The sequence below is a fragment of the Tenebrio molitor genome, chromosome 1 (genome assembly GCF_963966145.1).
Source record: "Tenebrio molitor chromosome 1, icTenMoli1.1, whole genome shotgun sequence".
NCBI classification, from domain to species: Eukaryota; Metazoa; Arthropoda; class Insecta; order Coleoptera; family Tenebrionidae; genus Tenebrio; species Tenebrio molitor.
The window spans coordinates 33,852,006-33,865,296 of record NC_091046.1 but is presented as its reverse complement, the minus strand read 5'-3'; the positions used below and the strand labels follow the sequence as shown (position 1 = coordinate 33,865,296).

The 13,291-nt window shown below is 32.8% G+C and overlaps 1 protein-coding gene across 2 annotated transcripts in view; it reads left to right on the top strand.

Annotated features, from left to right (window-relative positions):
• The window catches only part of ftz-f1 (ftz transcription factor 1), a 68,239-nt gene extending 55,699 nt beyond the window's left edge, over positions 1–12,540 (top strand). For both annotated transcript variants that reach the window (XM_069036748.1, XM_069036747.1), the window contains 4 exons: positions 3,429–4,117; positions 7,388–7,646; positions 7,763–7,863; positions 11,493–12,540. In XM_069036748.1, the coding sequence (XP_068892849.1) occupies positions 3,429–4,117; positions 7,388–7,646; positions 7,763–7,863; positions 11,493–11,639 (1,196 nt within the window). In that variant the 3' untranslated portion in view covers positions 11,640–12,540. The remainder of the gene's footprint in view (positions 1–3,428; positions 4,118–7,387; positions 7,647–7,762; positions 7,864–11,492) is intronic.
• The last annotated feature ends 751 nt before the right edge of the window (positions 12,541–13,291 follow it).

Sequence of the window (13,291 nt, the reverse complement as noted above, 5' to 3'; positions counted from 1 at the left end):
GTAGTAAAGTTGTAGGATATGATAACGTATTGAAACAATTTAATAACCAGAAGCAAGGAATAAGCTAGCAAAAAGACGTTTTTTGAATTCTGTTTGCTTCAATTTTTGAATTTTCAGTAAGCTAAAATTTGTGTAATTGCTTATCTGCCTATACAGGCATTTCATTTAATTTTTATTGAAGTAAAGAACCTTGTTATAACATAAATAATGATCTATCATTAGTAAAGTAATGTTCAGACTATTTTCTGCAACATTTTGTTTGTAAATTGCCTATTAGGTATCACAAAATGAAATAAATGACTAGATGCTATTATTGTTTAATCTAATAACAGCGGTAGGCTTTGTAATTTTCACAACAATAACAGTTAACAGGGGGTTGAAAAATCTCCATCTAAAACCCTATGGCCAGTCATAAAAAAAACTCATTGTATTTTGTGCACATACATACCGGGTATCAACCACCAAACCTGGCCATAGGCACATTACACATATTAAAATAATATATGAGTTGCTATGAAACATATTATTGTTTCGTCAAATTTGTCCAATAATTGAGCATAATACTGCTCTGTGATCGTTCTTCCCTTTACCAAATTTCAAAAGTATTTCTACTTTCTACGTTACCTACATCAAAAGTTTCCCGATGGCATTGTTTGTACGGATGATAATTATAGCTGTCAATATGACATTACGCAATAATATATTTCATAGCAACTCATATATTATTTTAATTTGTGTAATGTGTTTGGTGGTTGATACCACCCGGTATATACTACAGATAAAAATTTAAACATGTTTAAACTTACTTTCTCTATCATTGTTTATACTTGCTAATCAACTGTCAGTGGTTTCTGAAACTCACAGTGGTTTTCGAGTAAAATCAGAAAGATTTCTTGTCACGATTGTGTCACAAACAAAACCTAAAATGCCAATGTTAAGTTGTATATCCACATTTTAGTAAGATTACTAATCAAATTCAATTAATAGGGCCAGTTTACAGAAGCGAAATTAAGTTAATCGTAATCAAATGCGAAATTAACTGAACACGTGATCAGATTGAACCAATCGAAATTTCGGATTCATGGGTTAATCGCGCATTAAAATTTAATTCGAATTAAATATGTATTTAATTCTCTTTCTGTAAATTGGCCCATAGTTTACAATATAGTAATGTAATATTACAGGGTGCCTTATCAGCTTATCACTGATGTCTGAATTTAAATTTTGCCACCCCAAAAGCAGATACTTCCGATAATGTAGTTTTAAGATGAAAGGTTTCTTAGTATTCTGGCTGGCTATATGTACACATCATGTTGTGAAGGAGTTTTTTTTTTCAGTTTCATTAATTTAAGTTTCCACAGAAGTTTACCGCGAATTATAAATACAAGTTTCAATAGAAGTTTCTTTGCCATTTCTTCAGTAGCATGAGCGAAAAAACTGAAAAACTGACGTGATTTACCTGAGTGCTCGCCACGAAACATAACAATTTGTAAACAATGTCAGGTTTTATTTAAATTTTACAGAGGCATTTAAATAGAAGTAATTTAGTTGTGACAAATGGTGGTCAATTCTGTGGTTGGAAACGGTTTGTGTGATGTCCACGACTGCATTCAAGTCTCGTTCATGTGAATTTTAATCAGTTCATTTAAAAGTCACTTTTGAGTTGTTCGAAATATAAAACGAGTTTTTATTTAAATTTCATTCTTTCAACTGAATCGCACTGTTTACACCTCTCTTATCTAACATAAACGTAGTAAATTTATAAAGTGCAGATGTCTCTTTCTTATCGGTTAAAGCCTCAGATCAGCTGCAAACTTTCGTCTGAACCCCAATCTGTTACTATTTGTATTTTGGCACATTTATCGCGTTAAATAGGACGACGTTACCAACTATGTACTTTATTGTCGAGATACCTAACCATGGCTCGAAGCTGGTTAAATTTCCTTTTGTCTTTCATAATATGTGTAATTTACGCATCACACGGCAATTGAAAACTCGCCCATTTGCTCGGGAACAAAAGTGAAATCGAGATTTAAAACTGAACTGTTGAAATATGCCTGTTTTGTCTGTTTGAACTTTCGTTTCGGATGGCGCATGCATATTGTCGATTGTGCAACGTTCAGCCGTAGTCGGTGGTTTATGATCTGTATTTTGCCTCCTATGATTTGTTTCGTTTATTCACACGATGGCTCATTATCTACACAAATACGTGCCTGTCCCACAGGCGAGAAAATCCAAATGCTGTCTTAAATGCCAAATTACTAAGCTATGTACCATTTTCATTTTACCAAGAGAAAGGTTAGCGCAATCGTTTTGTTTGCAATTTTATAATGGTTGTATTGATCGCTCGATTATGTAATGTTGAAGTTTTCAACTTTTCTTTTTTCGAACTCCGCAGCTAATTAACAGTTATATCAATTACTGAGTTCGCTTTGTTCTCGTACTAAATAAAGAAAAATGCTTTAATATTTTTTTCATTTTATACTGGACAACTTGAATTTCCAAAAATATAGAATACATCTTTACATTCATGTCTGTATCTACAGACATGAATGTCTATCTAGACAGCTACTTTTTTTTTAATTTGGCGTTGAAAAGTCGATTTATTACATACTCTTAATCGAAGGAAGTTTGAATTTTAGAAAGTTTTATATTTTCCATAAATACCTAAATCGTTTTTAAATTTTGAAAACTTTAAGGATAACTACGTACTGAAACACATGTATGAGTTTTCAATTTGTAGATTCTTATGACGAAAAGTCAACAAAGAAAATTTCTTTTAATGTTTATCTAGTTAAACATGTTAATTTTAACTCTTGAAATGCAGCGTACATTGATAAACCAAAACTTGTTCACACTTCCAAATCGTTAAACAAGAAACTGACTCACTGAATCTTACTTCTTGTTAACCATTTCGTTCAAAAGAAAACGTTATCGGATATTATTTATAATTTACGTACAGGTGGTTATCGAAGTGGACGTACAAAAAATTTGAGATATTTGGGGATTCTAAGAAGTCTAGCAAACTTTTTTTAATTATTAAAATTGATAAGAGGAAAGAATCCCCATTCATGCACTGTTCACATTACCTACTGATAAAAAAAAGGATATATGTACATACATACATTATTAATTTATTTTTATTGAATCTTAGCAGTAACAAAGTGACAATTGTTACTAAATAACCAGAATTACTCTGAAGTCACTTTTAACTCAATAACGTAAAAGAAATTTTGATCAAATTTGCAGTTAATTCTATTTGGAGAAGACTTTTTAGAAAATGTTTTTCTACTCATCATAGCCATTACTCGTATTTGACTAAAAGAAATACATATAGAGATACCTACATGCGTTCGTTTGACCGAATAAAATTTTTTTGTTCAAGATGAAAAACCAAAATTCGACCAATAAACTGTTTCTTTTTTTAGCGGTACGAGCGGATCGAATGAGAGGAGGGAGGAATAAATTTGGTCCGATGTACAAAAGGGATAGAGCACGGAAGCTGCAGATGATGCGTCAGCGACAACTTGCAGCACAAACGTTAAGGGGGGGCTCTCTCGGGGACGGAATGTACAGCAATCAACCAGGAACATCACCTTTCGCCAATATACACATAAAACAAGAGATTCAAATCCCACAAGTGTCATCTTTAACGTCATCACCCGACTCATCGCCCAGTCCGATAGCCGTTGCTCTAGGTCAAGTGAACACTTCTGCACTGGTTCAGCAAGCCTCCAACCAACAACCGGCACTCCAAATAGTCGGAGTACCCGGTGCACCAACCTCCATGGTGATGGGACCCGACAACAAACTATGGGGTTCGGCCAATTCAACCACCACGTCACCTCATTCACTTAGTCCCAAAGCGTTCCAGTTCGATACGGTGGTACAAGGGGGCAGTGCTCCTCCATCTAGTAAAGTGTCGCCACTTATAAGGGACTTCGTGCAAGCGATTGACGACCGTGAGTGGCAGAACTCTTTATACACTTTATTGCAGAACCAAACGTATAATCAGTGTGAAGTGGACTTATTTGAACTAATGTGTAAAGTTTTGGACCAAAATCTCTTTTCGCAAGTTGATTGGGCGAGGAATTCTGTCTTCTTTAAGGATCTCAAGGTTTGTATCAGTGACGTACGTCCAAATCAAATGTATTTAATGGTGCTCATGTAACATAGTTCGGTGCAAAACAAAATGTTGTTATATTATCTATTGTTCGGGTTTTGATAAACCGGAAACAATTTTCAAATTGTCGGTAGGTAAACGCTGACGAAATTTTACAATGTAAACAATATTATGGCAAAAAGAAATCAACAAAAAAAAAAAACCTATCAGTAACAGTTGACATTTTATTCTTTTGAAAGTTTTGGCATGATTTAAAAAAGTACATATTTTATAGAAACAAATTTTTTGGAACTCGGTATAGTTCTTCGTTGTTGAATTTAAAGGTCGAAACTAATTATTGAAATTCATAAAATGTTAACCACGAAAAATAAGTACATATCAGAAAAATGTCACAACGTATTCAAATACATATTTTCAAAAAGATTATCGCCTGCATAAGAACACAGTATGCATAAATAAATTAATGCAACTTAAAATCATGTTCTACGTATTTGCAACCACGCTTTTGTGAAGATGAGAAAAAGAATTGAATTGAGATGTTGAATGCATTTTTTAATGAGATTTTAAAAAAAGACACCCACCCATCCTTCGGTACGCCTACCTTGTAAGGTTTTCAGACTTTTTGAAATCGAAGTGAAGTGAGTTATAAACGAGAAGCTCGAATGATCCAATTTCGGCCAAGGCAATCGGAACTATTATTGTATCATTTGTCCGCGTTGCGCACTTCTTTTTGTCCGGTGAAATTTTGAAATTAGAAATTTACACGAAAGCAGAAAAAATAACGGCCATGGAAGTGTTAAAATTAAGAACGTGTATTACTTCAAGAATTAATCAGATAGTATGCAATTGGCGACCTAGATAGCAATTCAAGTCGAACATCGCAATTGAGTAACTCTAGCTTTACCAAATTGAGCTGTATTTAAATAATTCACCGGTGGCGTGCCACTATATGTTGAGAATATTGCTAAATGTCAACATGTGGCAACAATAAACATTGCTCCTAGTGACAATATCGTATCCTTAATTGCACTCAAAGAATTCTGCCAAAAATCAAATTTTCAGTGTGAAACTTACGTACATTGTACATTAAAATTAAAGAAGACATTTCTACGCAGGTTAATTTTGGAATTCGCGTAACACAAGAGTAAATGGTGCATTATTTCGTTTAATTGCGTTTAGTTGGAGTTTTTCCGATTGTATTAGACGCACATAACATAATAATGCCTGTCGGGGCTAAGTCCGGACGTTCTCCCCGCCACTGAGTTTCGCTCAACATCAAGTAGGCCATTGTTAGTGGGTCAAGTACGCCGCAAGTCGCAAACGATTACGAAACGACGGATTCTATAGCAAAAATGGAAAGTGTTCCGAATAGCAAACCGTGGGGAAAGTCTTTTGACGCTTCACTTTCGATATTATTGTTATTTAATTTCGGCGGCACCGCAAAGTATACTGGGGATTTTCATTCGTTTACGTTGGCTGTTAACGTGACTAAGCAAAAAACTGTAGTAACTATCATTAATTTATACGCAACACCCAACAGACATTTAGATGTTTGACTCATTGTAAAAATATGTAGCATTTTAATTTTTTTAGAATTATATTTTATATCCATACATAAATGTAATTTATTTGGATTCTTCTTGAGAATCGAATGGCGGAACGGAGTTGGTTTCCCCACAGACTTCTTCAAGTTTTATGAACATTATGTTAAACTTCTCATCAAGACTTAATTACTTGCTTAAAGGTCGTCATGCGTAAAGTTTTTCCCACACATTATACATGCGTTGCAGTGCTTTCACAAGCTTTTTTCTTTATTAACTAAATTTATATCGTTTGGTTTAAAACAGAGTTAAATTTATTAAACAGAAGCTACTGCAAGAAATTAGACATTGTCTAATGTCCGACTGTAATATATGTAGTTGAAAACATTACGGTGAAACTAGTTATCATTTTGCTATTGCCACATTGGGGAGGATGTATTGTTGGGATGACAGGATTTGTCAGGCTCGCCGGTTAGAACAATAATCAAACCGAATATTCAGTTAACAAAAATGCATCACGGATGTTGCAGTGTATAAACTGCACTTTTGACCTAATTTCATTTTATGTGTGAACACGATGTTGATTAAGAAGCTCGATTTTACTCCACTATCCTTGACATCACTCAACAGCAAATCGCTTAAGAAAGAAAATATTTTTTAAATCAATTTTAATAAATGCAAATACATTCAGAATCACACACGTTATCACAAGCTGAGTAGAAAATAAACTCGTTTGAAGAACTTTTTTAAAGATTATTAATCAATGTTAAATATTAATCGAATATATTTTTATTTTATTTTAATTTTTTTATTTTTTTTTATTTTACAATGCTATAGAATATGTATTAGAATTTCACAGTTCAAGATTTGACGACGGTGATGAAAAGTGAATAAAAATACGTTTTTATGTAACGAGACGACAATGTACTGAAAACTCGAACTCGAGCCAATGATGGAGGTACAAATTTGATTATAATCTAGGTTAAAATATTAACATCAAAACAAGCAATAAATTCTGACTCATCATGATAATACATACAGTAAAGATAGAACAGACCGGACATATTGAACTTGGCCTGAATTTGTTGGTCGTTTTCACTTTCAACTATTTGCTCATTTTACATAATCTTACTACACAATGTATTTCCTTCTCTATGTTTTTTGTTGCTATCTCTTTTCTCGTCACGCAATACAGAACAAGTTTTAAAATATTCATTCTGTTTGACACGGTTATTTTATATACAAAATAGTTTGAATTCGATTTATTCCATTTTCTATTAAAGTCACCAAGTGGCATTTATCATTTTAATTATGAAATTTTTGTTATGAATTGCGTTATCATTTTATATCTATACTGTGCACGATGAATAAATTCTGTTGCATCTTGATGTTGGCAAGTTTAAAAATCATCATTGTAACGTTTTCCAGCAAATTACCGTTACAAATGAAGGTCTCATGAGAAAAGAGATTCGCATTAATTACTTTCTCTATTAAAAAAACAAGGTTATATTTGTTATTATTAACTCTGATTAATTTTAATACCGTCCTTCACAACGAGGAACGTCAAATTCAATGTTTTTTTTTTAGCTGATTGTTATTTCGTTGGTAAAAAATTAACGTTAAGTACATAATGAAAATTTAAATTTGCCACATGGATGCCAATTTTTCCTTGACTTGTATTTATATCTGTCAGAATTGATTTTTGATAAACATGTTTTTCCAGGTGGATGACCAAATGAAATTATTGCAACATTCGTGGTCAGATATGCTCGTTTTGGATCACATACACCAGCGCATGCACAATAATCTTCCGGATGAAATGACTTTACACAATGGTCAAAAATTCGATTTGTTAAGTTTAGGACTATTAGGCGTACCCAGTTTAGCAGATCACTTTAATGACATCACAGCCAAACTTCAAGAACTCAAATACGACGTTAGCGATTATATCTGTGTTAAATTTTTATTGTTGCTTAATCCAGGTGAGTTGTTTTCTAAAAAGATAAATTTCACAGTTTAAGAAGCAATTGAAAAAATAAATTAAAGCAATAAATTTAAAAATAATAAGTTTTGTAGTAACTCTTTCTTTTGTTTTTAGATGTGCGAGGTATCACTAACAAAAAACATGTACAAGAAGGTTACGAACAAGTTCAACAAGCTTTACTCGAATATACAGTGACGTGTTACCCACAAGTTCAGGTAAACCCAACCACCATACATAACATCTTCAAAATGTATGGGCACATCTTGTAAATTTGAATAATTAATAGATTAATAGCCGTTTGCACCGTCGTAAATTAAGAAAAGCTTAAAACCTTAGTTACAATTATTAAAATCGTAGCAACAATTGTTTTTAAGCTTGGTTTAAAAATAAGGAACGTCGGTGCAAACGGCCATAAGTGTTGTAATTTACAGAGGGCCATGGATCCTCTAAATTAAAATTGCTTATTAGTATAACATTAAAATAACACAACAAATTTTACAGATACATTGTTTACCAAAAACAATTATACATTGCAAGTAGGTACATAATTATTCTCGCCAAATTTTATGACAATATTGTTAAAAGATAAGGGCAAGAAAAATGCGAGGGTTTGGCTTCTTTTGGAACTATAGTATTAATATTTTATCAAATATGTTGAAATACTTGACTACACCAGACAACACAATTCGTATCCTATTTCGAACTTGATGTTTGATTGTTGAGGATTATTATACATATTCTTAAACTGAAACTGTCAACTGTACTATCAAAAAATAATTTTGTAAGGATAAGATATCTAAGATAACTATTACAATCAATATTATGCCCTTTTTTAAATAAGTTTGAAGTAGAATTCATTACTACCCTTTCACTAAACAAAAAGTAAAGTTGATAGAATAAAGTACTGTCGCGAGCAAAAAAAAAACTGGTCAAAATCATGTTTTGACACAATGGAAAATGCTCCATTGTAAAACGATCGTAAAATCATAACCTAACATCATGTTGTATGACATTAATTGACATAAATTATTTAATTTTTTGACACTGTTGACATGGGCATAATCAGGCAGGGAAAAATTTTTAATTTGTGACAATCTAACCAAATTTTGAAATGACATTGACGACCAGAATTTTTTGCTCGCGACATTACATAGTACTTTCTGTTTTATTTGGTTGGCAGGATGATCTTTGTCCACACATCAACCAATTATTGCATGTTCTAGAGTTAATACAATGACATTTACATGCCTTACTTCCGTATTTTATTATTTAAAAACTACTTCCATCATACATGTTAGATGAGATCATTTGACGTTCTTGATAGATTTTGCCCAAAACAACAATTTACATTACACGATTTTCTAAAATTTACTTTTTAAATGTTACATCTAAAGCCTGTTTGACACGATGCTAAATTTATGAGAAAATTTACTAGTAAATGAGAGAGGACCAATGAACGATCAGGATCTGACAAAGACAGACTATGATCCTGATCGTTCATTGGTCCTGTCGAGGGTCTCTCATTTTCTAACAAATTTACTACGAAATTTAGCATCGTGTCAAACAAGCTTAAACAAAACTCAAAAAGCAATTATAACGACACATTTAAAAGATGGAGTTAGCCTACTGGTAATTGCGTGAAACATAAACATAGTCATTCTTCAATTTTAGCGGTAGTGGGATAGAGGTTTGTCAATTACAAGTCACACACATAACCTTCATACATATGTCGGGTCAAATTTACACCAAAATATCTTGGAAACATTTTAAACTTTTTTATGTTCGATTGTATTATAATTCATGATTTATGATATCATTTGTTGTCCATAAACTAGCTCTTTATGGACGGCATCCGCAATGATAGTAAAACGGTCGCTTGTCAATTTTGGGTATTGCTTCAAAATATACGTCAAAATAACTAAATCTCATAATTTTACTTAAATCAGGAAAGAATACGTAGAATTAATAGAAAACTTTGCAGTACAGATTCTTTGGCTTTTGCTTTAATTTCACTTACTTAAGAAATAAATAAAGACTATTTTAGCTCGTATTTCAAATACAAACGCTGTTAGTTTTCAAATAAACAATTCCGTACCCGTTGCAACAAAAACAGAATACTTCGGAATTGTCGTAATTTTTATAATCTATTAATTTTGTGTCTAAAAGAAACGTAACTTTACAATCGAATATAAAGCTTTGTATGTAATTCGTATTTGTGAACTCGCCCTATTTATTGGCCTCCCTCGCAAGCTGCCATAAATAGGCTATAGGCTCGTCCACAAAGACCTATATTACGTACAGGTCGCAAAACGTAGCTTAATACTTGGGAAATTGTGGGAAGTAGTGGGGAGAGACCCACTGTAAACGAAGCCGTCGGAGGATTTTCGGTTTTTCTTGCAAGTCAGATTTCTCATTCTACGGCCCTGTTGCATAAAGCGATGTCAAGTCGTTGTTAAAGTTAACATAATGTCAAGCGATCTGATTGGAGGATATTTAACATTTTATTTGAATCAGGCAATCAAACGGTCGGATTTCCGACTTAACGCATTGTTAGCTGACACGGTGTTAACTAAGCTTTATACAACCGGGCCCAAGAGTATCTGCGCATCTCAAGTATCAAGCTACATTTTGCGACCTGTACTTATTACATATACTGAAATTTTTTTAATAAACAATTGTCAATGTCATAATTAAGTAAAAAACCACCTGTACCACCCCAAAATGTGCACATATGGACCAGTTGTATAACAACTTGACACCAAATCATAGTTAAGGTTATGTTCATTTCACTTCCCGGACCTGTTTTCCGCGAATTCATTTTCAAAACAAATTTAATGATAAATCAGTGGAAATATTTTTCGAATTTGAAATAAAGTCTCGCTCGTCAGGGCGCAGGCTCAGTTAGATTAAAAAAATGTTGACACTCAGTGTGACTAACCGTATTTTCATGAAAATCACTGTTTGGCTCATACCAACATAACATTTTGACAATTGTTTATTAAAAAATTTCAATTATAAATAGCTATTAAATTTTGAAAGTCTCTAGAAGGCTTTGACGTAAGTACCAGTACTTTTTGCTCTCAATATGATTCGTTAAATAAATATATATTATACATTACTTTTAAATTATTATTTATTGACAAAAACATCACATTTTGGACAGCTTACATCTTACACAGATAATAATAATTTAAATGATGTTTGTTTATTCAGTTCCAAGTAAGGTATATTCATGGATTTACTCTTAAAATTGAGTGTTAAAATTCTTAATCGTGTAGTTAAGGTATAATTTGTTTGTTAAACGTACAATAATTCGATTGTTTATGAATTACAAATGGTACCCATATTTAAAATAGGACAATAATGCCAAGACAGAATTTGTCTAATTAGATATCTAAACTTTACAACCATACATTACAATTTAATATTAAATATTCGTAGTATAAATATTGGAGAGTAGAAATAAATAAATTAGTGTGAATTGTTTATACAGTGAAAAAACCTCTAGCAATCGACTCATTTAATTGACAACTCGTTATATTTTTATTAAGTGTTTTTTGTTAAACATTTGTTATAGTAATAAATTTGTTTGTTATTTATTTATTTATTGAAATAAGTATTTTTATAGGACTGTAAACCTGGTATATGTAATTTGATTTTTTGCTACAAAACAACTTGCATAAAAACAGTCATGGCCTTTGTGTCCAAATTTATAGTTATAGAATCAGTTTTGCTTAGTAACGGTGAAAGAAATTTCAGTTAAATTTAGTTTGACGAATAGTAGTTGTTGGGGGTTCATTGGGGTCTTAACAGGGAGGACACTGATTGGTGGTGTATGTTTTAGGACAAGTTCAATAAAATGATGCAACTACTGCCTGAAATCCACAGTTTGGCGGCGCGAGGAGAGGAACACCTTTACCATAAACATTGCAGTGGTAGCGCGCCAACCCAAACGCTTCTTATGGAAATGCTCCACGCGAAAAGGAAATAACGGCCGTCCGCCCCCTCGTTTTCGTTACCATATCTGTGTGCAATACCAGCTTACACTGTACATAGGTTACTGGAAATCTCGTAGTTGTTGACATTGATGCCTTCATGAAGTACAAAGAGCTAGGGCGGCCAGGCCGCACCGCCACCACATATTTTTATAAAATAGAGAGCGGCCACAGCACCCTGCTCCGTTGTTTAATTTATAAATGTTACGTTGATTTGAGTTTTATGAGCGACACACACACATTCCAGAAGTGCTCTGGAGGGATTCAAGGGCATCCTAGCATAGGGTAGCGTAGCTTTTAAGCGCGAGTGACAGCGTCGTGAGAATGAATGCTTGTGGATATTGCAGACAGAACGCACTGCACTATTTCAACGTTTTATCATAGTACGTGTGAGGACCGTCCTAGAGAGATGAGTTCTCTTTAGCTTAACCATGGTGATGGACTAACAGCTGTAATTTTATGTAATTATAGATATATATATACATACAATTTATTAATAGTTATTAAGTTTAATTATATTATAAATATATTTGATTATGTTATATATGAATGTTAATATTATGTGAGAGCAAGGTACTGTGGTCTAACCTGTGTTATTGTTATCATTAAATTGATAAATACTACTGATTGTTTGTGTTGTGCAGGCTACCTCTAAAGTCTCCTTCGCGTGGGGCCGCTGTGCGAGTCCCGCTGCGCTGGTCAAGCGGAGTCTATTTATCTGTTAGAGTATCTTGCCCTGTGACATGCAAAAGGCCCTGAGCTTATTATTGATTGATCAGATATATATTTATATATAAAATACGTACACTTATTTAAGCAGTGTGATTGAGAAGATGTATATATAATTTATGTGGATCAAAGTGACTTGTTTGTAGAAATAAATCACAGTGAAATAAGTGCAGTTCCTTATTCATTGTCAACCTCGTCTTTGAATTTGTTCCAAAAAAGGATACCCTTCAAATTTTGGAACTGCAGAATTAACAGTGAAGAGTGTAACATGAATTACAGTTGTCCAGGTGCAAGCGTAAGAAGGTAAGTAATAAAAAAAGTAAATCGACGGATCTAGAAAAATCGTCGAACGAATTATTCAATCGGAAATACAAAAATTGTTGATACGTTTTTCAATATTAAAGTTTTTCGTACGAGTGTAAATTGAGACATTTATTTCGATTAAAGCCTGTGTGAAGACCAAGACCATTATCAAGTGTAAAACACTGAAAATGTGTTGGTTATCTTCGTAAGGTTTTTAATCTGTCTTTGGGTACTAAAAAGTAAATTAAACTCGGCAATCACAATATTTGAAATGATCTAATTTTGTATACGAGATGTCAGTTTTTATAAATTTTCAAATAAATGTACTGTAAGAATAATTGGCATTTTTTGACATCTTTACCTAAACAGTAGCACTTCAAATACTTGGAGTCAAAAATAGAAGAAATAGCAATTATGTTAAAGTAAAAGACAATTTTTAATTGGTAAAGTATTTTAGTCTTAAAAAGTTAATTGAAAACAAAGTTGCTATTCGTAAACCGGTTGGTGTTTTAGCACTATTTCTGAAAGTTTTTTCAGTTAAAGCATGTTTATAAAAGTTGAACATGTTAATAAGTTAAACTTTTTGTTCATATGTATACCTAGGCAACCAAGTATA